This window comes from Panthera onca, chromosome A1 (assembly GCF_046562875.1).
Source record: "Panthera onca isolate mPanOnc1 chromosome A1, mPanOnc1 haplotype 2, whole genome shotgun sequence".
NCBI classification, from domain to species: Eukaryota; Metazoa; Chordata; class Mammalia; order Carnivora; family Felidae; genus Panthera; species Panthera onca.
Window position 1 is genome coordinate 210,841,458 of NC_138339.1, and position 23,157 is coordinate 210,864,614.

A 23,157-nucleotide genomic window follows, 5' to 3' on the forward strand; every position below is an offset into this window, starting at 1 on the left:
CCCCTGATACACCACATCCAGTGGAAGAAGGTTCTGAAGGGAAATGTCAGGCAAATGCTTCTGTACCCATTTAAATAAGAAGCTGACTGCTAGGGTTACTTTGGCTTCCTGCCTTCTTTTCCAGATCTTCAGAGATCATACTATGAATGTGGTAGAACATTCATCTGGAAAATTGCCCGCTGGCCAGATTAAGGTAGCATCACTGTTTTTTAACTTATATCTCACATGACATACTGGTCTTTATCTTCACATCTTGTTGCATTTTGAAGGCCATACCTGTCTCTATGCTCAGCCTGAAAAATACAGAATAACACTGCTAAAAATACTAAATATCATAGCTACCACCTGCCTAAAAAAAAAAAAAAAAGTATGGCATGTATTAAAAATGAGCATTTCAGTAGGACTAACTACACTAGCCAGGTCTGTCTTCCCTTCCAGCTCTAGGTCACCTGTCCCCCTATACATTGTCTTTGGTAAAGGTATTTCTCTCTCCAATATGGCCACTTAGTCTCTTTGCTTTCTGGCCAAGACCTTCTGTTTAGGGAAGATCTGGAGGCTTCTGACCCATTTTAACAGCTCGGTTGGAAAAGGAACATAAGCCACACAAATATAGTCTAACGTTGGAAATAATCAGATCAGTCATGCAAATTAATAAGTACATAAGGTCATATCCCCAAAGAAAAGAGTGCAGTCTCCTACAACAAAAGCTGCCAGAAAGAATGGATTTTAAAGGGAAATGAAAACTAAAGAGCCAGCCTGACTTTGGACTCTTTCTAAAAGTCTTGATGTTATCTGCTGTTAGGTGTATGATTTCCTGGGCATCGGTGTTTGGGAGGTAGCCACACTGTACCTCACAGCAAGGTGGAGACCATCCTATTAAGAGGCTTTTTATAATAAAAATAAAAGAGTTAAAAAAAAACCAAAAGACAACATTTATATCAAAACACACTTTAATCATTTATTAAAAGGGGACGGTTATAGCATTTAAAGAGCCAGTCCTATAGACTGGGACTCATGAACATCAAGGGGAAACAGACCAAGACCGGAAGAGAAAGCCATCCAAAAGCACAGAAGCACATACACCTGCTAGGTTTTCAAACTGCACTGATTTACTAGATATTTTCAATGGTTTTTTAAAAATATGTCTTCCTCAAAAAAAAATTTATTTTCTTACAACTTTTAGGCTCAAACAAAGACAACCCTTGCATGAAACAATTGATATGACTTAATACAAATGTCACATATGCTCCAAGGGCTTTGTCATGTAACCAGATACGCTATTATTTTATCACTGCCATCTGTTCTTACGGTCCTAGAGTCATGTAAGTGTAATTTCATGATGAGACAAAAAGTGTAATTTTGTTTTTCTTCTACCCATTCCATAAAAAAACTGGTTAATTCTCATAAAAAGCAGGAAGTAGGAAATGGGAGGAGGGAACTGGTTGGTAAATCTGGTTCTAGTCTTCTGCGCGCCTTTGGAATGGAGTTATGAGGTAGGAGGGTTCTACTGACTCTTCTAGAGGTGGACAAAAGGGATAAAAGAAAAATCAAATCCCCCACCTGCAGGTCCATCTGGGACTGATTTACAGGGTACAATTTAGTGCATAAAAGAGCCTCTCTCTAGAAAACTCTGAGCATCTCACAGATATAATACAAGCATGCTAAGTTTACTAATCTGCTACATATAAAACACTGTCCAGATGCTAGTAAGAAAAACCAAAGATGGAGACTTGATCCCTCAAGGAGTTTCAAGTATTAATCTGCCTAATTGATATCAGGTTTCTTTCAGGCATGGATGAATTAACCTGGCTACATGGAGGAGAGCTGGTCATTGACACCCATCCTTACAAAGAATCCCCAAAAGCCATAGGGTTCTCTTTAATTCCTTGATTTCCGGAGCTGTCTCACTGACACCTTCCTTGAACCTATAATGTCCCTAGACCCCCACAATCCCATCTACCCTGCAAGGACCTTATTTTCACTAGGGAAATGCATTCTTTGGAGGCAGACGGCTTCCAAAAGAACTTACCAAATCAGGGCAAATATCCTAAGTCTTCAGTGCGATAGAACTATGCTCCCAAGTATCACTACTAAGCAAACTCACTTCCAAATCCCCCCCGCGGATAGCTAAATAAGTGAAAAAGACCATTTTTTTTCAAGGAACGTTTTATTTCTCTCTCATCCTTCCACAACTTACTTGGGTTCCTTGTTAAAGATCAGATCATAATTGAGAAGGTAACCATCATTATAGACGAAAAGTTTCTGGTCAAAAGGGTGGTAGTTAATGCTCTGAACTCTCTCCCGCATCTTAGGCATTACAACGTTTAGACTGCCCTCTCTCCCTGTGTTTGTGTCATAGTAGTAGAAAATCTCTTCCTCTCTGGTGTTCAGAGTGCGGGTGGCATACAGAACCCCGCACACCATGAAGGCGTTAGAAACCGATGGTTTATACTGTCTCGTATACCAAGTGTCTAGCACCGTGAGTGTGGTGTCATTGAGTTTGCTAATCACCATGTTACCAGTGCTGGCTTCGGTTGCATAAATCACCCACAACCCATTCTCATCCACAGCCAAGTCAATATCTTGCCAATCGACATTAGCATACGAAAAGCGGTTATTATAGGCAGCATCAGGGAGAGTTTGAGTCACTTCAACCCTGCTGTCATTCAGGTTAATTTTGGCAATATTCCGGCTAGTGTACATGTTGACATACATGTAGTTGTTATAAACCGCTGTACCACTGCCTTGGCCATAGGTAATCCGATATTCTCGGGCATTTATATACAATAGCAAATCATCCAGGGTATTGTAGAGCCTGTAATATTCCAGATATCTCCCATCTGTATTCAGAGGTGCCACCCAATACAGCCCTCCATTTGGTTGCTGGGGAGAGTAATCCCGACCCCAGGCACCATACTTAAAGGAAAACCCTCTCCAGTTGAGCTGAACGATGGTCGGCTTGCTGATATTCACCACACCACCATGGCCACAGCTCCCTGTACAAACAAGAACATACAAGGGCATCCTTAGAGAAAAATGAATGACGAGATACAAATGGTTTAATGTCCTAAGAACCAAGGAACCCATAAATACTTTTCTTGTCAAGGTTCGGCGACGACCGTGGTTCTGATGGAGAAGGATCAAGACCTTCTTTTGGTGTCAGTCTCAATGCAAGCCTCCTGTCAGCTCTAGAGAAAACCACCTCCTATTTAATGGGCTTTCATTCCAGAGATGGGGATGCTAGAACTGCCAAGAGCCATATTGAAAAGGTTTGAGGGCCTAGAAAGAGGAAAGGAGGACTTGGTGGATTTGACAGATTTTCTTCTACCAGAAAGCATTTTGCAATCTTTTTTTTTATTTCATTTTTCTTCTAGAGAAATCAAAAAGAGCAAGGTCATCCCAGATCCTACCCTTTTTCCATAAAGCCACAAGGTGCTATTTGCCAGGATCAGGGACAACTGTGACGAAGGAGAAGACTGTCCTGGACAAGTGTCCATGCCCTTCACCTTTCTACCCCTCCCTGGAACCCCAAGTGCATATTCATGCCAGGTACCATTGCTGCCCCAAGCCAATCTCAGAAGACGAAGTTTTAAATATGGTATTTTAAAGATACAAAAAGATAGTCCTCTAATGGTGGGATTTCCGCCTTGAGAAGCCATGGAAGTGATTTTAGGGCAATAGGGTCTGATGTGTGCCCAAAGCATAAGCCTATTACGTAGATCACTTGGTGACCACCTTGCTGCAGTTGTAAAGTAGGTCTTGCTGTTTATACCACATATTCTACTGGGTCATAGAATGACAGCAAGTCCTTCACCTTTCTCAATCTGACACTGTCGTCACAATGTGTACAATCAAGTGGGACCAGGCTCACCGGTCCACTGACTCTACCTTCCCTGTACCAGCAGTGAACAACCCAGGCTGGACAACTGGCCCTACACGTCACACTCTGAAATGCCTGCCAACCCAAATCATTTATGAGCTACAAAAATAACATAAAACTCCTCCAGAGTCTTTATAATAACTATCCAGAGTTGAACACACATTTTGAGGGATCTTAGTAAATATCTCTTTAAAAATGGGTAACATTGTTTATTGGATGACAAAGAAAATTCCACTTCAAGTACATTTGAGGTCATTTTCCCTCATCCTACTGCCTGGAGCTGAGCAGGTGAGGGAAGAAGGAACAGAACCTGAATCACTTGCTCTGGCTTTGAATGCTTAGAGGGAATCAGGGAGCCATGGAGAGCACATGAAGTGAGCTACAGCCAAAAGCAGAGCTCCAAAGAATTACCTGATTTATCGGGGCGGGGGTGGGGGTAGGACGTTGGTTAAGTGAGAGCAAAGCTTTGTCTGTAAGTCTGTGCCTCTGACCGACATGGAAAGACCTATTCCTTTCCTTGCTAAATGTCCCCCCCCTTCTCCCCCTCCTCACTCAAGGACTGCTCAGAGGTGAAACCATTACTAGAAACCCTGCTTTTATTCTTCCAATCTGCTGGGGCTTTTTGGTCCCAGAATTAAATACGTGCTCCTTAAATGCTCTCATAAATCCGCAGTTGGTGGGAAAGCCAGCCAACCATACAACAGGTAGAGAAATGAGACCATTCTGTACCCAACCTCAAATAATTTTGCATATCATTAAGCAGAACACAGGCGCTGGTTTATTTTAATAATGCATGCACCATTTCATAAATAAAAAAGCAACGTGTGTTCAGCCAAGAGACTGTTCTCCACCAAAGAAATAATAAATAAAATTATAAATTATTATTTCTTCTCCTAAAAGTGATCTCTCAGATGAATGCTTGTTTGCTTTTGTTTATGAAACAATGCATGAATTATTAAAATAAAGTTAATGGTGTGTTCAGTTTAATGATAACAAAAACTGTTTGAATTTCCATATGCTACAAACCGGATTTGCTAGTTAAAATACCTTCCCGAGAACTTACTTATTTAACTACATTTCACTCTAAGGAAATGTAAGAAAGTCATGTTTTTCTTGCAGGTTGGAAGACTTAGGAATTGTTTGCTTAATCGAATCTTGCTTTCCTGGAAAGAAAATATCCCGAACCGACAGTAACAAGATACGTAAGGAAAACTTACGATGTATAGTCTTATTCAAGCATTATCACGGGGTTAAAGGTAATAAACTGTTCTGTCTTGGATGTGGAAATCCTTAGATATAAAGGAATCCAAATAAACTGCTCTTCAAAATTACTACTTCTACTACGACTACTAATGATAATGGCTTATCATTTTACAAGTCGACCAGGAAATTAAACATTGTACCTGGTGTAAATACCAGAACTGTATGAAGCCTACATCTCTTTTTCTCACTTCCCAGCCATTCCTAAACACTCTCCTACCCTTTTTTGTTACCCCTCTCTCATCCTCAATGTCCTTTGGGCCTGGCTCTGGTCAAAGGAAGCAGAAACAGGGAGGAGAACTGGGCACTGTTGCCAATACTACAGATGTGGCTACAGCAGTGACAGGCCAGAGAAAAGGCTATGGCGGGCTTCCTCGACTCCCGGCAGCAAGCTGGCCTGGAAACGATACTGAAACTGACAGCCATCCTGGTGCCCGCTGCTCCTTTTTGCCCAGCCGGAGCCTCCACCCCTCCTCCCCCCAATCTGTGCCAAGCTTCCCCCAACCCCCCCTTACCTCATCTCATATCCCTTCCCCGCCCCTTCCTTCATTTCAAGGTCTTAGCCTTCTCGGCCGTCCCAAGCTTCCACCCCTGGCACAACCACCCATTGCCCAACCATAATCCAAGAATGTGAAAGACCAATGCATCGCTTCACATCTTCCTAGTGGACAAGAACACACCGCAGAACTAAGAGTAAAAGTACACTTTTAGCTATTCTACAGGCAAGGAAGTAAAGATACATCGGTGTTAATCAGGCTGGTGACTGGTTGAAACGTTCTTGTTACTGCGGGAATCACAGGTGCACCTCTCTATCAGAGCATCTATGGAAGGCAGCCTGGTACAGGTGAAGCTATTGGCAGACAGATTCCAGTTCAAATCCTGACTCCAGTACTTACTGGCTGTGTAAGCTTCTGAGCTTCAGTTTCCTTGTATTAAAAAATAATAATAATAATACCTACTCTGTAGAACTGTTAAGAAGAAAGAGAAGGTATGTACATGCAACTCAACAAATGGTAACTATCAGCATTATAATCACATCACATTATATATAGCTGAAAGTTCACACGACTGTCTCCCTTCCTACATAGTGGTTTCTGGAGGTTCCTGTATCCATCCTGGGAACCCTAGCTCCCAGAACAGGACCAGCCATGCAGTGGCACCAAATTATGTTCGTGGAATAAAAGAATGAAAGACTGATCAAAGCCCCCAAACCCAGCTTACCTTATTAATAAAACAACTAGCACTCTACCCTGCTACATATGTTTTACAAAAAGCCTGGTATTCACTCAGCAGAACATAAAGCAAGGGAACCCTCCACACAAGTGTCGCCTTGGTTGGCAATCTCATCATGCAATTCATTAGATCTTGTCATGGTGTTCTGAAAATACCCTGGGAAGCCACATGATAAGACTTTAACACACCCTAACTTGGCTTTTTTATCTTTTAAAGAATTTTTAAATGCTTTTTATTTATTTTGAGAGAGAGAAAGAGAAAGAGCATGAGTGGGGCAGGGACAGAGAGAGAGAGAGAGAGAGAGAGAGAGAGAGAGAATCCTAAGCAGGCTCTGCACTATCAGCACAGAGCCTGATTCGGGGCTTTATCTCATAAACCATGTGATCATGACCTGAGCCAAAATCAAGAGTCAGACGCTTAACCGAATGAGCCACCCAGGCACTCCCTAAGTTGGCTTTTTTAAAGTCTCATGCTTAGTAGCATTTTTCTTAAGTCAATGACTATCTGCAGGGGAAACTTAATCTTGGATCTATCAATGCAATCTCCTACCTAGACAACTGCACTTTGAGCAAAGAGGAGAATATAATTCACCTGTGGGAATTAGGCAGTTAACCTGATCATAATCACAAAATGATGAAGACTAAATTATTGGATACATTCTCCCCAACACTCTGCTTTTCCTAAGGCTTGGGATTTTGGCAGGTCACTATCTTTCATCAGCCATTTACTGAGCACCTACTGTGTGTCAGCACAGAACCTGACATCATCTCCAAGCACAACTGCAATCGACCCCTGGGCGTGTACGTACATTTTGCCTATCTCCAGTCATCTAGATTCAGGGGGAGATCAGAGAGAGAGAGAGAGAGAGAGAGAGAGAGAGAGAGAGTCAGTTGTTCTCAGGAAAAAAAGTTAATGAGCAGAAGGGCAATTATTTTAGATTAGAAGGTTCTATGAAATGAAGCAGAAAAGGATACCATTTGCGGCATAAACCAAATACAAAGTGCATTTTATTGAACCCTCACTACATGTACTGATTCTAAGATCAAGCTGACCACAGACAGCAACCTGCAACTGGGAGAGAGGAGCCCCGAGAGCATGGAATTCCTTTATAGCTGAGACTTGCGTGCAGTCTTTTGTTCTGTGCAACTCTGCAGTGAAAAAAGCAGACAGGCCAGATTTTAAAGTCCCATAATTGTGAGTAACTTTAATTAAAGTCTCCACAGGCTGACAACTTTGTGGTGCCTGGGGAGTTTCCAATTCTGCATTATCAACCAATCCAAACAGAAAGAGAGCAAGTAAAAGAAATTGATTTAAAAACATGACAAAAAGTCAGTTTAATATAAACATCATAAATATAATATGAACAAAGCTGGAGGAGGGCCAAGTGGCTTGGCCGGGATCCAGGTACAGCCAAGGTTGTGGGAAAGTGAGAGGAAATCTGGGTCCAATTTGCTTAAACAACACAGCTGGGCTGGGATGACTCACAAAAGTCTAAGTGTGAGGACCTAGGGGAAAGTTCTCGAAAAAAACTTCTAACAAAAATAATCCAACAGGCTCGCTTGTTTTCCTCTCTAGATATACTAAGAAGTGTGCTTTCTCTCCCACTGCCATTCTTGGGTTATTGCCACGGACGCTCTAGGTCCTGAGATACCCAGGGAGTGAGGGGCCTTGCATTTCGGCCTCAGCCCTGCCACTAACCACCCGTGTGGCCTCAGGAAAAGCAGCACCCTCACCACCTAAGTTCCCTCCTCTGAGACATGATGGACCTGAGCTAGATGGCCCTAAATGTCCCTTCCAGTTCTAAAATGTCCTCACTCCAAAGAAGGAAGGAAGGAAGGAAGGAAGGAAGGAAGGAAGGAAGGAAGGAATAGAGGGAGGAAGAGAGAAAGGAGGGAGGAAGAAAGAAAGAAAGAAAACCTTGTTCACGTGTTATCAGGGCTTGTCATTGCTTTGACACTGTCCTCAAGGAGCTCTGCGTGGCCCAGCAGAAAGAGCTCACATTTTCAATGCACATTGACACTGCTGATCCCAGACTAAATTTAACCTCAGTGTGTTCCAGAGGACAAGGCATGGCCTTTGTCCTGAACTTCCTCTGTATGTCATACTATGACAGGTTGCCAACAGCAGAGGGAGGGAAGAGAGTCTCCTGAACACCACCAAGAGGCTTATAACTATGGCAGTATCTAATTAAAGCCTTAAAGAAGCCAGTTACATTGACAAGGATCCAAAAACACACAGCCTAAGAGGAAACAGTCTGTGGAAACAGAAATTAATGAAAGTAACAAGAGCTGTATGATTTGATGAGAAGGTACAGGCCCTTTTCAGGCTGAGATGCTTATGACCCGCAGGGAGGGCTTCCCTGTGACAGGGCTGCACAGGGCGACAGAGGAGGGCTTTAGTTCACCTGAAGGGATGGGCTGAAGCACACAAGGACTGCTTTCGTTCACAGCCAGGTTTTCACTTCAATTATCATCGTTAATAATAATAACAAATTTCAGCATATAAGTGTCCATCATAGAACACAGTGCTTCCCAAGACTTGTTTCATTAACCTGCTCACAGGTAAGTAGTATTCTCCCATTTTATCGAGGGGGAGATTAAGGATCTTTTGCTGTGGCCACATAGCTGGGAAGCTCAGGTCTTTGGCGTCCCAAAGCCATACTCCTGACCTCTACACTCCACTACCTCCATTCATGGAGGTATTATGGAGCACCCACCTCTATGCTATACCTAGCCCCAAGGATTATTTAGAGAGTATGAGGCCATCCCTGCCCTCCGGGAACTCACACTCTAGGCAGGATGGCAGGCCACACCCACAAGTACTGTACAGGTGGACCGTTAAATCCTCCCTGAATCCTCGGACACGCGAAAAAACAGCAGGTGCATTTCAGGAAAGCGTAAAGGAAAAATACAGGTGTGGAAGCAGGGATGGAAAGAAAGCAAGAGAAAAGGAAGAGTCAAGGCATAACCCAGCTCATCGGATACATGAGCCAATCAGCCCTTGCCATCCGCGGGACAGCACCGACGCCTTGCAGATTCCAGAGGCTTTCACCAGAACCCCCCCCCCCCCCCCCCGTCCATTACCCTCCCCCTCAGCCCTGCAAAAATCCCATCCCCGCTTCAACTCTGCAATCCCAAATCCCTTCCCCGCCCCACTCTCAGCCCTTAACCGGGCTGGCTCAGGTGGTGACAACATGGCAGGCTTACCAGGGGCAGGAGGCGGTGGGGAGACAGTAACATTTTCACCTTTAGAGGCTTCACATTCCTTCAGCCTGTTCTTCAGCGCCAGGATTTCCCGGCGAATGGCAAGGACGTTGTTTTTGTCTAGCGTCTCGAGCTGCTCTACCAGGAGACTCATATTCCTTATCTAAGGAAATAAAAATGCAGAGTGACTTTATATTATTGTGCAATTTCTTTCATAAACATTCCAGGGCTGAATTTGTCACTTAGTGAAACATTGCTAGAGAGTACACCCGAGATTCTTTGGAATGGTTTCATTTGGAAGAATACATTTTATGGTTTAGCGTGAACGCCTGTCAGATCTCAGGCAGATGTGTGTGACAAGAAGAAAATGGCAAAGATTTTAACAGATTTAATAATAGAGCACAGGCTCAGTCTAAGCATCCACAAAGGTCCATTAAAGTTCATTTCTAATAACCTTCCCCTATAAACTCATGTTTACTCATGTTGTATTATAATTAAGTTTCTAACGAATGGCGAGGGCCAGAGAAAACTTATCTGAGATATGTAACTAGACTTCTCCATTACAGCCCACATCATGTCCATGCTAGTAAATTCTCGTTGAGATAAATTACCCAACCATAACATTAATGTGATGGTCTTTATCCATAGAGCTTAAAAGGCTTCACTAAAACATAATCGCATGAAATTCCTTTAAAGAGGGTTGCCAGTATGTGGAGAAGTGTTCCAAGAGGAATCAAGGATCACATGATCATTCAAAAGGAGAAACAGACCTAGCAATTCCAAAATCCGGTAAACTGTGGCTTTCTAGTCCCACAAGGATAAATCCAGAACAGAGAAGGCACTCCATCTAACTTGGCCATGGAGTTGTTCAGATTTATATCATCACCTTTCTAGAGACATTGAAAGGCCACCTGGGTCTGGGGCAGGCCCACTGGATGACACCTGCTCCTCAATGAACACGTTCCCATTGTGTTCCACTCACTATTCAGACACCCCCCAAAAGCAGAACACAGGACATGCCAGGTGGTCATGAGAGAGTGCAGAATTAAAAGTCAGAAGAGAGATCCATAGCCTGGTCCCAACACCTGCCCACTTCTTAATTTATTATTAAGCCTCTCAGAAGTGAGCTCATGACTTACCTCCACTTCCAGCTGGTCAACAATTGTCGTGCTTCCAACAAAATTATCCTTCAGCTGTATGATCAGTTTCTCCATCTCCTTCACTTCTATCTTGATCAGCTCAAAGTCCAGTTCAGTATAAGAAATGGTGTCCTTTTCCATGATCTCTACTCGGACAGTTAGGTTTGAAAGCTTCTTTTCATACACACTGATTAATTGGACATACTCCCTTACCTGAAAGGGAATCAAAAAGCTTAAGTCAATTCCCAAAGTAATACTATACAGTCTTCCTCCACTACCAAGCCCTTGGGGACTATTTGTTTGCTGTCAATCTTTTTTTTTCTTTCTTTCTTTCTTTCTTTTTTGGTAAAGAAATGGATCAAAAATATCAGGGTGCCTGGGTGGCTCAGTTGATTAAACGTCTCACTCTTGAGTTCAGCTCGGGTCTTGATCTCACTGTCCTGAGTTCAAGCCCCGTGCTGGGCTCCATGCTGGGTGTGAAGCCTACTTAAAAAAAAAAAAAAGAAAGAAAGAAAAGAGGGGCGCCTGGGTGGCTCAGTCAGTTAAGCGTCCGACTTCAGCCTGGGTCATGATCTCGCGGTCCGTGAGTTCGAACCCCGCGTCAGGCTTTGTGCTGACAGCTCAGAGCCTGGAGCCTGCTTCTGATTCTGTGTCTCCCTCTCTTTCTGCCCCTCCCCTACTCATGCTCTGTCTCTCTCTGTCTCAGAAATAAATAAACATTAAAAAAAAAAGGATCAAAAATATATTTAACTAGTGCTCGCTTCCGCAGCACACGTACTAAAAATTTAACTAGTTTTTCTTTAATCTATCTAAATGCAAACGAAAAAAAAAAAACATTATTACAATTGGTGGGGTGGATTTTGTGCTTGCCTAGACTAAAAATAATTTTGCTTCAGAGTCATCATTCACAAGTATATTTTAATTTCCATTTTAATGTTTGAAGATATTAGGTCTCCAAACTAAACTGGTTTGAACCAGACTCCCTTGCCCTCCCTCCTCCCCTCAATGCACATACTGGATCTAAACCAGGGTTTCCCAACCTCAGCACTATTGATATTTTAGGCTAGATCATTCTTTCTTGTTGGGGGGGGGGGGGGGCTTTCTTGTGTATTATAGGATGTGTACCAGGATTCCTGGCCTCTAAACACCAATAACAGCCACAGACCATTCAGCTGTGACAACAAAATATGTCCCAGCCATTGCTAATGTTCCCTGGGGGCAAAATCACCATCACCACCACCCTCCCTCCATTTAGAAACACCGCTCTAAATCTAAGTATTTTCTAGAAGAGAGAGAAGTGCACTGAGTAGAATTCCTTCTCTGGTGGCCATATGCATTGAGTTTTGAGCCCCTCTACCTTTTACAGAGTGCCATAAAGACCCAACTTTACTACACAATATGTGAGTGTGTATGTGACTATAAAGTGCACATTTCATTAAGTGCACCCACATTTATTCCAAGAACTGATTATTGCAATCAGACCTTTACGCATTTGTTGCATATATTTGAATGTCTGATCATTAAGTTAAAATACTTCCAAAAATTCCCTTGGTGGTTTAGTGTATAATTGGAAGCTCCAAATGGGTATTTCAACAAACACATTTGGTGGTTCTTTTTGTATCTGATCTCTGAAAGAAATGCCATGGCCTTTTTAAGGACCTGCTCATTAAAAGTTGCTGGCTTTACACTCTTTCTAAAAATTCGAACATAAGTGATACTTTTCCCCAAACTGTGCTAATGTCAAGGAGCTGATCCACGGTGCCTGGATGAATTCAGAGCCAGATGTTGGCCTGTAATCCTCCCAATACTAAAGGCAGTCTTAACTTCTGTCATTTTCGTCCTTCCACTTAACCCCACTGTGCAAATTAGAGCAGACTCATAGGCCACAGACCTAAAGGGCTAGGGCTCCAGGCAAAGAGGATTTTAATGAAAGTTGAAAATGCAGCCCTCGGCACTGCTGGTGTATCTCCTCAGGCAACTGATGCTCACTGCCATCAGATGCGCCATCGTCAGAGGCTGACAAGGCTGGTGACATTTTGGTGGTTAAGGAAGTTGGAAAAAAACAGAAAACCTAACGAGTCTCCCTCAAAAGTATAAACACAAATATAAGGTAGCCAGGTTTTAATTTCTGCAAAAATCAAGCATAAAAACTTGCCTGTAAAAAGAATAATAATAATAATAACAATAATAATAAAGTGCCAATCCATCGCAGAAATGAAAGTTTGCAGAATGAATATTCTTGTTGGCATTTGGTCTTGCCAGCTCTTGGAACAAATGAAACACCCTCTGTTTTCCTGGAACATGTTGGTGGCACATCGCAGCTGTTGTTCTACAAAAATGAGTGATCCAACTGTCATCGCTGCTAAATAAAATATGGCTCTCCCAGATTCTCACTGAAAACCAAGGCATAACCTGGAGTTTGCTACCTATGAGGATGTGTGGCATGCCTGCCCTCGTTCAGCCACAAAATGAAGAGTCCCTAAAGATCTGTTTCGGGAAAAAACTCAAGGTTCTTTTCAGCTGACATTTAAAGGAAAGCTCGATGATGTTCAGGAAAACTAGAATCGCCCATAGAGTTATTAGAAGGCAGGAGGGAATTTGAGGACTCTACTGACTTAAGTAGATTGCTCATGTAAACTCTTTACATGCACAGATCTCTAGTGTTGAGCTGCTGTGGGCAATTCCCAGAACATCTAGCTCTCCCTAGAAGTGCAAGGTCAGAAGCCACAGTGCAACTTGCACCAGAGATGTAGAGCAAGAATACGGGCCTAGCCACAGGGCACCCGAGTCGCTCAGTCGGTTGAGTGTCCCATTCTTGATTTTGGCTCAGGTCGTGATCTATCGGTTCGTGAGTTTGAGCCCCATGTTGGGCTCCACACTGAGTATGGAGCCTGCTTGGGATTCTCTCTCTCTCTCTCTCTCTCTCTCTCTCTCTCTCTCTCCTTCTTTCTTTCCCTTTCTCTCTCTCTCTCTCTCCCTCTGCCCCTCTCCCCAGCTCTCTCTCTCTCTAATAAAAATAAAAATAAAATAATAAGGGTCTAGCCCTAAGAGGACACCCCCCTGTGCCAACATCTTTATTACGAGCTCCTCATCACTAGCAGTTTGAGCTTTAAAAGACTCATCTATGCTTGCCTTCAAATCACCAATCTAACAGAGCTTCCATTTTGTTTCTTATATATATATTATATCACGGATGGGCTCTAAGAATCAACATTTGTCTGGGGGGGGTTGTTTTGGGGTGTTCATTGTTGTTCTGCATGGTAGACATGGTCCCATAATACATACGGATGCAGCACAGCTGGCTATTAAGCTAAGGAATCAGTCTGGCTCATGTTCCTGCCTCAAAACCTCTGATCATAATTACGGCCAGATTATCAGAAACAGATAAATGTACTTTGCAACATACTGTTATTTTAATATGTCTTTAACAACAAGAGGAGTTGAGCTTGAACTGACCATGAAGACATGGGAAATCCTTTGGAGCCAGGTCCACCTAAACTCAAAGCTGACTTCAGTACTTAGTAGGCAAATCACTTAATTTCTCTAAGCCTTAGTTGCTCCTATAAACTGGGGGTAATGGTAGCAAGCTTACCAGGTTTCTGCAAAGACTAGGGAAAATGCATACTAAGTGCTTCACTTACTGGATGTCTACAAGTTACAGCAATTATTAGAGAAACAGTGCTTTCAGGGGTTTTTTCTTCAATCTCACTTTTTAATTTATTCTCTTTCAGTGCACGACACGTTGTTCCATCAATGTTCTTTGTTTATAAGTTGCCTAAATGTCTCCCAGACTACCTTGACCTTCTCATGCATGAGGATCCATTGGCAAACGTGTGTCGTATGAAATAACTCGCCCCAAACGCCACAGCCCCCTGGACAAAGAAAACCCTGAGCTGTCTTTTTGTCGTCCGCTCCTGAGTATAGTCACAAGAAGACATACCATAAACAACAGAAAAGTATAAAATGCTTTCAGCAGCTCATGCAGAGGCAGCTCCCTGTCTTTCCTGTGTACTGACAGATAATGAATCAATGTAAGGCAGTCAAAACCCTCTTCTGCGGGCCTGTCCAATCGGGCGTTCCCTCCAGGCCTCCAGATGAATGGTGATTTCCAAGGCAACTTAGGGACGGCTATAATAATTCACCTGAAAATTCAAAAGCCCTCAGCAGAAGAGATAGCTTTGGATTGAAGGCATTACTGTCCTTCTACATCTCTTCTTTGAGGTTGATAACAGCATGGCAGAGAGAAAAGGGACTGGGATGATGTCGGAGACCCAAATTCCTGACTTGGCTCACTCGGCCAAGAGAGGAATGACCTCCACATTTATGGCTCTTGACCTTTATGGACCCCCATGTTTCCCTCCCTAACATGGGAAGAGCGCTGGCCTATCGGCCTTAAAGAGCTGCTTGAGAGGAGAACAGGACTGAAAGCATTTTAAAAAGCAGAAACAAGGGTGCCTGTGTGGCTTAGTCATTAAGCCTCTGACTTTGGCTCAGGTCATGATCTCACAGTTCGTGAGTTCGAGCCCCACTTCTCTCTCTCTCTCTCTCCCAACCCCCTTGCTCACTTGCATGCTGTCTCTCTCTAAATAAATAAATAAAATTTATTGAAACAGAAAAGGAAGCTGTTATTATTGTTGTTATTATCGATGTCGCACAGAATTTCTGATGCAAATCTCAGCCAGCAGGTCAATACCTGTCTCAGGCCTCAATCACAGATTTCTTTAGGACCAGCTACTGACATTTGGGGAACTAAAAGTTTTCCCACCTACTCCTCCCTTCCTCCCTGCCAACTATTAGCAAGGCAGATGCCATCTTCCCCCTCACAGGATCAGAATTAAACGTCCCATACTCTCAGCCCTGGCGAGCTGCACACCTCCCCTGGATCAGTGTGGGGTTTCAAACTGCCCTTCACACTCCTGCCAGCAAAGAAGACATGCAAATCAGTAGCTTCCACTATTTCAAAGCAAATGACTCTAACTGAAAAGATCTTTACTTAGGATTTTCCTCCACTTGTTATGTTTTTATGCATAACTTCTTATCTGTACTTGATTATGCTGGAATAAGGCTATGAATATTAATGGTTGGAATTTATAATTTAGTGCCGTGCCTTTTCTGCTGATTAATTCAAGGACATTTTATTTCTTAAGAAGCTAGGTTCCTAGAGTAGTCAAATACATTTTCCTGGACATCCATTGAAACGTAGAATATTTATCTACCAGTTCGGGAAGAAAGCAGGGTCTCAGCCTCATCATCATTTTTGTCTTAAAGGATAACTGTGCTGGGTGCTGAGGCAGCTAAGTTTAAATTTCTCAGGAAAACTTATTTTGAATCCTGCAGTAAAGCCAGAGCTCCTTGTAAATTAATGGCGTTGTATTAAATAATGCATAATGTGATTATAGCCTAGCTTGGACTTCACCTGTGCAGAAAATGGGAGCTTTTCTAATTGATTTTTAACTTGGCCAAAAAACGAAGAAGGGGTCAAAACTGGAATGCCAGGTCACATTGCCCCACCGGCTCAGAGAAAGGCACACCCGGTGGGATAACTTCCTCTGGCTAGAAAAAAAGCCCTAATCAGGGGGTTGGAGTCAGGGTTTTTACCAAGGCTGTGTGACCTACCAGAATTGATTCAAATTCTTCAGGTTTGGTCTAATGTGGGACAGGCTTAATGTAATGCTCCTGCTGAGACAACAGAGAATAACACACGAGGGAGAGAATAAGAGAGACAGAGACAGAGAGGCAGAGACAGAGCCAGAGGGAGAGACAGAGAGTGGGAGGGAGGGAAGAGCGTAAATTGGAAAGAAAAAACAAGAGGAAGAGCAAGGAAAGGAGGGAGAAAGGAAGGAGGAGAAGAGGAGAAGCTTCCAAGAGTGGAGGAGTGGGGAGGGGAAGGAGGAGGAAGAGAAGGAGGCGGGACTTTCCAAAGGTAAGAGAAGACAAAACAAAAAACAGAAACACAAATCAGGAAGGAAAGGGAGAGAAAGATTAGAAGGGTGGACAAGGGAAGGGAGAATGGGCAGAAATAGGAAGAAAAAGTGAAAGTGAAGGAAGAGAGAACAGAGGAGAGGACAGAGAAGGCAAAGCTGGAGGGAAGACGAGGAGGATCAACAGGAAGAAACAACAAAACCAAAACCAAATGCAAATTGCAAGGTTGCATTTTGCAGGGAGAGCTCAAGGCTTCTTTCCAACTGCACGCATACAATATTGAAGTGAGTTTATCCGTGGCGTGCATAATCTCCAGCCCATTTTCTTCCACGTGCCCTCATTTTTCCCGCTATAAAGAACTCCATAGGTGTGCCGTGAAATAAAGGCTAACTCCTCCATAGGATGCAAACATGCTGGCTTTGGCACAACCGAAGAAGCCTGCAGATAAAGTCCTGAATAAAAAGTGTTCTGTTTTGTTGGTTGGGTTGCTCTTATCAAGAAGTTATTGTAAGAGAAGGAAAAGCAATACTTACTTTAGAAAGTTCTTTCTCGAACTTCTGGGAGAGAACATGAGCTGTGAATTCCAAGCGTTCCACTCTCTGCACGGGAAAGGTGGTGTCTGGGAGGGTCACGGAGCAGTGGCAGGTCCCGTGGTCATCCTCGAAGCCAGTGAAATTGGAAAGCGACTGTAAATAAAAATAAGTTCAACATCAGTACGAAGCTGGGAAGTGAGCTTTTGGGTAACTGGAGTGCCAGAAATTGGCCTCTCAAAAGAGGGCTCAGAGGCAAGCAAGTAGAGTCCAATACGTAAATGAATAGCATCAAAGACACGAGCTAAGAGCTCATGTTTCTCAGGCAGTGATTACACTCCGTGTGTAGCCACATCTCCACCAGTCAGGCTACACCAGGGTCAGGCACCTACACCTAAAGGAAGATTCTCCTTTCTTGAGTAGGTTTCAAGGTAATTGTTACCATTCCTAAGTAAGGTGAGGGAAAGAAGGAGGTGATGAGCATCCTGAATTCCAATTCTCCCACTTTCTGGACGTGAACCCTCTATGAGTCTCAATTTCCTCATCTGCCAAACAGAGATAACCCACTTCACAGGGTTGTCCCCATGAGTCACCAAGTAATGTAAACCAAGTCCCTGGCACGCAGTAGGCGATCAGTAAATGTCACTTTCCCTTTCCTTCCACGTACTCATTTTCTCTTCCTCACCGTTATCTCCAATCACAACCCAATGCCTTCCAAGGGAAAGAGAAAAACCTCACGCATAGGAGTTACGGGGGAAAATATACAATGCAAATTCACATCCTCTCTCCACCTGCAAAATTGCATAATTAACATTCTTTAGAGTGGGGAAAAAAACAGCCATGTTTAAAAGACTGAACAATGTAGGAGTCTGAAGGTTTTGTGCAAAAAAAATGTTTAAGTTTTCCGGCTTACCACTTGCAGAAAAGTCATTTTAAAATATTTGATGTTTCTTTAAGATATTCAGGCTCACACTTTGGTGCCGCTGCATATTTTAAAATGACAGGTTTGAAAGATCCTGTTTTTCTTTTGTCCCCCTCGAACTTCCCCAAGGGGATCCCAGCACAATTAACATTTTTTTTTTTTATTACAACTATTGCCTTCCAGAGTAACTCTTGGCAGTGGACTGGCTGTGCTTGACAATGATCTCATCTGATGGCTAGCCCAAAGCTCACCTGTGGAACATTAGACCTAAGTGTCTCTCTGAAATGACCGAGGAGAGAGCACTGGTTTGCAGAATTTGAAGAGACGCAGGCCACACCTCTCAACGTTTAGGAGGTCAGCTGGCTGCAGCGAGGTGATGCGCTCTGTGCATTTAGTATCTACCAGCCTCCATGATCCCCGAACAAGCCGGACCTAGATGCTTCTACAGTCAAGATGTGTTCTGTCAGTGACCTCTGGACCAAGTAATTCAGGCTTTTGCAACTAAATTGCTTGTCAATTTAACCTAATCTTCTTTAAGATAAGCAAACACACACACAAACACACACACACACGCATGCACATATATATATATATATATATATATATATATATACACACATATATACATACATATACATATACATATATATACATATACATATACATATATATACATATATATATATGCATATCAGGTAAATTCTTGACACTGGCCTCAATTTTCTTTGCCAATCACATCCCACACCTGCAGGAATTGGGGAGTAAGGAGGAGAGACAAGCAGGTTTATGCTAAACATTGGGGCTGGGAGGGGATTAAGGTAAGGGTCTTTGCCAGGGATGAAGAAGGACTGGACGAGCTACACCAGAATGGAACTTGCTTTATCACTCCCACTGAAGATAGAAAACGTCTGGCTCAAGCACGCCAAGGCTTTTGCAGGAGGACCAATGTATCATGAACTTTTGAAAAAAAAATAGCTTATTATTACAACTGTCTACCCCCCAAAATGTCTCGCACTGCATTTTGTTTTTTTTTTTTTTGTTTTTTTTTTTTTTATTTTTTAATATATGAAATTTACTGTCAAATTGGTTTCCATACAACACCCAGTGCTCATCCCAAAAGGTGCCCTCCTCAATACCCATCACCCACCCTGCCCTCCCTCCCACCCTCCATCAACCCTCAGTTTGTTCTCAGTTTTTAACAGTCTCTTATGCTTTGGCTCTCTCCCACTCTAACCTCTTTTTTTTTTTTTTTTCCTTCCCCTCCCCCATGGGTTTCTGTTATGTTTCTCAGGATCCACATAAGAGTGAAACCATATGGTATCTGTCTTTCTCTGTATGGCTTATTTCACTTAGCATCACACTCTCCAGTTCCATCCATGTTGCTACAAAAGGCCATATTTCATTTTTTCTCATTGCCACGTAGTATTCCATTGTGTATATAAACCACAATTTCTTTATCCATTCATCAGTTGATGGACATTTAGGCTCTTTCCATAATTTGGCTATTGTTGAGAGTGCCGCTATAAACATTGGGGTACAGGTGCCCCTATGCATCAGTACTCCTGTATCCCTTGGATAAATTCCTAGCAGTCGCACTGCATTTTGAAAAGGGGAGGTTAATTAGCTGCACAGGACAGGGTTGAACCAGGCTTAGACTCCTCTGGAAAGCTCTGTCAAATCAGAAAATAGTGGAGATCATCAAGCAGTCTCTAGACAATCAACTCGCTAACAACTTTTAGTCCTGAAGTTCACCTGAAAGGCAGGCAAATAATTATGAGCCCTGCTGACAGCCATTCCACTGTCTTCTATTGAACGTCTCTGTCCCAGCACTGTGGACTCCCTAGCTGCCGTCCTGCTTATCATCAGCCCCGCGTGCTCAGCTGACATCAAAATGGTCCATAAGTTTGATCAGTGTCTCCCATTAGAGATATTTCTGCTCCTCACATTCAAAGACAATGAAGCTAATGGTGATGGGTCTCACTCCATCTGCAGTGACTGCTTAAACTCGGTGTGAGTGTAGCATGAAGAATGGGAGACCCAGGCGTGTGCTTGTCCCCTGGCCTCTGAGAGGGTATGCAGTCCCCCTGTGGAGGACAAATAGGACCCTCTGTACCTTACAAGACACCCCGCACTGATGGGTTCTCACTCAGCGTGTGTTCAATTCACATTTATTGGTGTCTACAACTTGCCAGGCTGTGGTGTCAGGGAGACAAATAAGACCCAATTCCCGCCCAGTGAATCAGCCCCATTGTCATTAGGGAACCTTAGTGTCCTTTTTTCCAACAAGCCCAAACCCCTTAGCCTCCTGACAGAAGAACATGACTCCTGGTTCTGACTCTGCCAGTTACCGTGTGAACAAAGCATGGAGCCTTTTCTTGTCTGTGAAATGAGGACCCTGCAAGCGGCCCCTTCTTTGGAGGGGGACATCTGAGGCATGTGAAGTGCTCTGAGCGCGAGAGCTGAAGGTGTGACTCACATTTGTGACTTAAGGTTGCAATTGGCTCTAATTAGCAGCCAAGCCTAAGTGCCTGTAAAGATTCAAGGCATAAAATAATGGTACTCAACATTTTCAAAGTACAGAAAATGATACGTTTGGAACTTGCTCAATGACAGTTATAAAGGGGTTTTCCACCACTTTCCAAAGAGCTCATCAAGCTGACAGGCAGCCCTAGAAAATTGGGTTTATAGTAGAAGTGACACCTTGTCTGCCATAAAAAAAGAAGTTGGGGTAGTGATACTGACTCACCAGAGGGAGATAAGTGAACTGGGAAGGAAATTAAAACCTCTAAGCACAATTTAACTACCATTCCTTATCTACTTTTAAATATTTGTCTTTTTGCCAAACAACAGGCATATTGGAGTTCTCCGTTTCTTGACCTATATTTTATTTTCTGTCATTTTAGCTCATCTTACCCAAATGCTGCTTTCTGATTGGTGAGGACATTAGTGTTAACCAGTTCTAATTGTCCCCAGAAATTATTTAGTATCGTGGAATAAAATGATGCATCTGATTTCTGGCTGCAAAGAATGTTCACGCATATTCACGATTCCCAAACCACGCTTCTCCTAAAAATTAGCAACTTGCATCTATACTCCCCTCGAACAGAGAAAGCTGCCTAGACTGAGATGCTGAAGAGGATAGGCAGACTAAGTTTGAGTTCTATCATTTGCTGGCTTAGTGACTTTAAGCCAACGACGGCACCTCTCTAAGCGTCGGTTTCCACATCTCTAAAATGGGACCATTAATTTTACCTGTCTCTGAGAGTTAAATAAGATAATATATATTATGTACTTAACCAAGTCCTGGCATTTATCAGGTGCTCAACAAACATTGTTGCGGCAGTTTCTATGTGAGCCTTCATCCGAACCATTTGTTGATCGACAAATTTTCATCTACACGGTTCTGATGTCAAAATGGAAACAATAAAAAAGCCTTTTCCTCTCCTTATCCCAATGGCCCTCCCATTCAGACATGATCACGTGAGCAGCGACCTGACCTGTGAATAAAGATCATAGGAGTGCAGAGGGGCAGGCTTTGGGGGAGTTAAGACTCCTCCACCCCAAGGCAAGCCTGGGTTTTCCAGAGCAGGGCTCCTACAGAAAGGCCCAGAGCAGATGCAGGCAGAGTTGGAAGAAGGAAATGCTTCCTGCCCCCTAATGTCTCATCCCTTGGTGCCTCTTCCCCTCTCCTCGAAGGAGATACGAAGAGGACTCATCTCCCAAAGAACTAGGCTCGGGGTACGGTCTAGGGATATAGCCTAGCTGGGACAGTCCCTTCCTAGCACAGGCTTTGGTTTTGTTGTTGTTGCTGATTTTGTTTGGCCTGTTTATTGCTACTGCTGTTGTTGTTTTCGGAAATGGCTCTTATGATTCCCTATAAGGAAAATGGAAGACAGTTAATACTCTTCTGGGGACATATCTGTGTGTAAGAGCACTTTCCTAAAGACCTCCCCTGCTTCGGCCATCCATCTCCTTTACAAACTAGGCTCAAAGAAATCCTCAGGGCTCCAGCTGGAGCAAAGAGGCTCCCACTCCCTCAGGGCGATTCTTCATCATCCTCAGGGTTCCCAATGGGCAGCAAACCAGACCGACTTTTCTGGAGCTACTCCTGGCAGGGCCCCTTCCCTAAGAGTTCTCATCTGGAACAGGATCCGGACATCTCTATTTTTGGTGTACCCCTCCCACCCCTGCCCACCCCCAATTCCAAGTGTAGCCAGGTTTGAGAACCTCTTTAAACCTTCAGTTCTTTCCCTAAAGCTCCCGGCAGAAGAACCAAGATGTCGTCTCTCTTGCTAACAATTTAATTATTTTACCCAGGTTTTAATTCATTTCCAGGGCGCCTACAGTTAACAAAGGGAGTCGTAAATCTTTTAGAGTGCTCAGGTCTAGCCATCCATGAAATTATATTCAGGTCCCCAAAAAGTGAGAGGAAGGGAATTAACACAGCTCTCAGGCCGTGGGGCCTTCTCACCTGAGACTCGGAGCCAGGGCTGGGAGTGAAGCTGTCATTGGAGCTGAGGCCAGAGATGAAGTTGGAGACGAACACAGAGTCAAGGAAAGAGCTGGAACTTGGGCCAGGGACCAGGGGCTCCAAATTCCCTGTGGTCTGGCCAAGGAGGAACAGAAGGGCCAGGGGGCAGAGGAGGCCTGTCCTCATTTTGTGCTCTTAGATGGAGCCACTGGTTTCTACACAGAGCCCAGGGGCTTCTTATAGTGCCCAGTGGGGATTTCCCCACGTCCAGTTTGTAGGAAAAGAGGAAGCTGCCAGGGAGCATGTGACCACCCCAGGAGGGTCAGGACACCCAGGAACCTGAGTCACCTTCACACCTTGTCGCTGAGTCCCACTCTGCCAGCTGCCCTTAGATCTAGATATCTCCTGCCAAATATTAACTCAAATGTACATTTTCAAGCCCAATATCTGGTTTCCAACTTGATACTTCCTTGAAACAGATAGGTTCAAGGTAATCTTTATGGCTGAAACAGAACTTGGAGGTCCCAGGAGTGAACAAGCCTCAGCCCTTTGCCCAGAAGCCACACCTAGTGGCTCCCCCCTACCCCACCCCTGCCC

The 23,157-nt window shown here is 43.6% G+C and overlaps 1 protein-coding gene across 1 annotated transcript; it reads right to left on the bottom strand.

Annotated features, from left to right (window-relative positions):
• Positions 1 to 932: 932 nt before the first annotated feature.
• Positions 933 to 22,781, bottom strand: OLFM4 (olfactomedin 4). The gene is made up of 5 exons (XM_060637044.3): positions 22,561 to 22,781; positions 17,171 to 17,323; positions 10,716 to 10,928; positions 9,580 to 9,739; positions 933 to 2,996 (listed from the first exon to the last, which is right to left on the bottom strand). The coding sequence occupies exons 1-5, from the start codon at positions 22,744 to 22,746 to the stop codon at positions 2,194 to 2,196; spliced, it is 1,515 nt and encodes a 504-aa protein (XP_060493027.2). The 5' UTR covers positions 22,747 to 22,781; the 3' UTR covers positions 933 to 2,193.
• Positions 22,782 to 23,157: the final 376 nt, after the last annotated feature.

Bases quoted from the DNA above. Each gene is read 5' to 3' on its own strand.
- OLFM4 (XM_060637044.3), bottom strand. From the start codon at position 22,746: ATGAGGACAGGCCTCCTCTGCCCCCTGGCCCTTCTGTTCCTCCTTGGC. The intron at 10,929-17,170 runs GTAAGTATTGCT...ATTCCCTTTCAG, and splicing joins TCGAGAAAGAACTTTCTAAA to GTAAGGGAGTATGTCCAATT. The intron at 9,740-10,715 runs GTAAGTCATGAG...TTATTTCCTTAG, and splicing joins TTGACCAGCTGGAAGTGGAG to ATAAGGAATATGAGTCTCCT.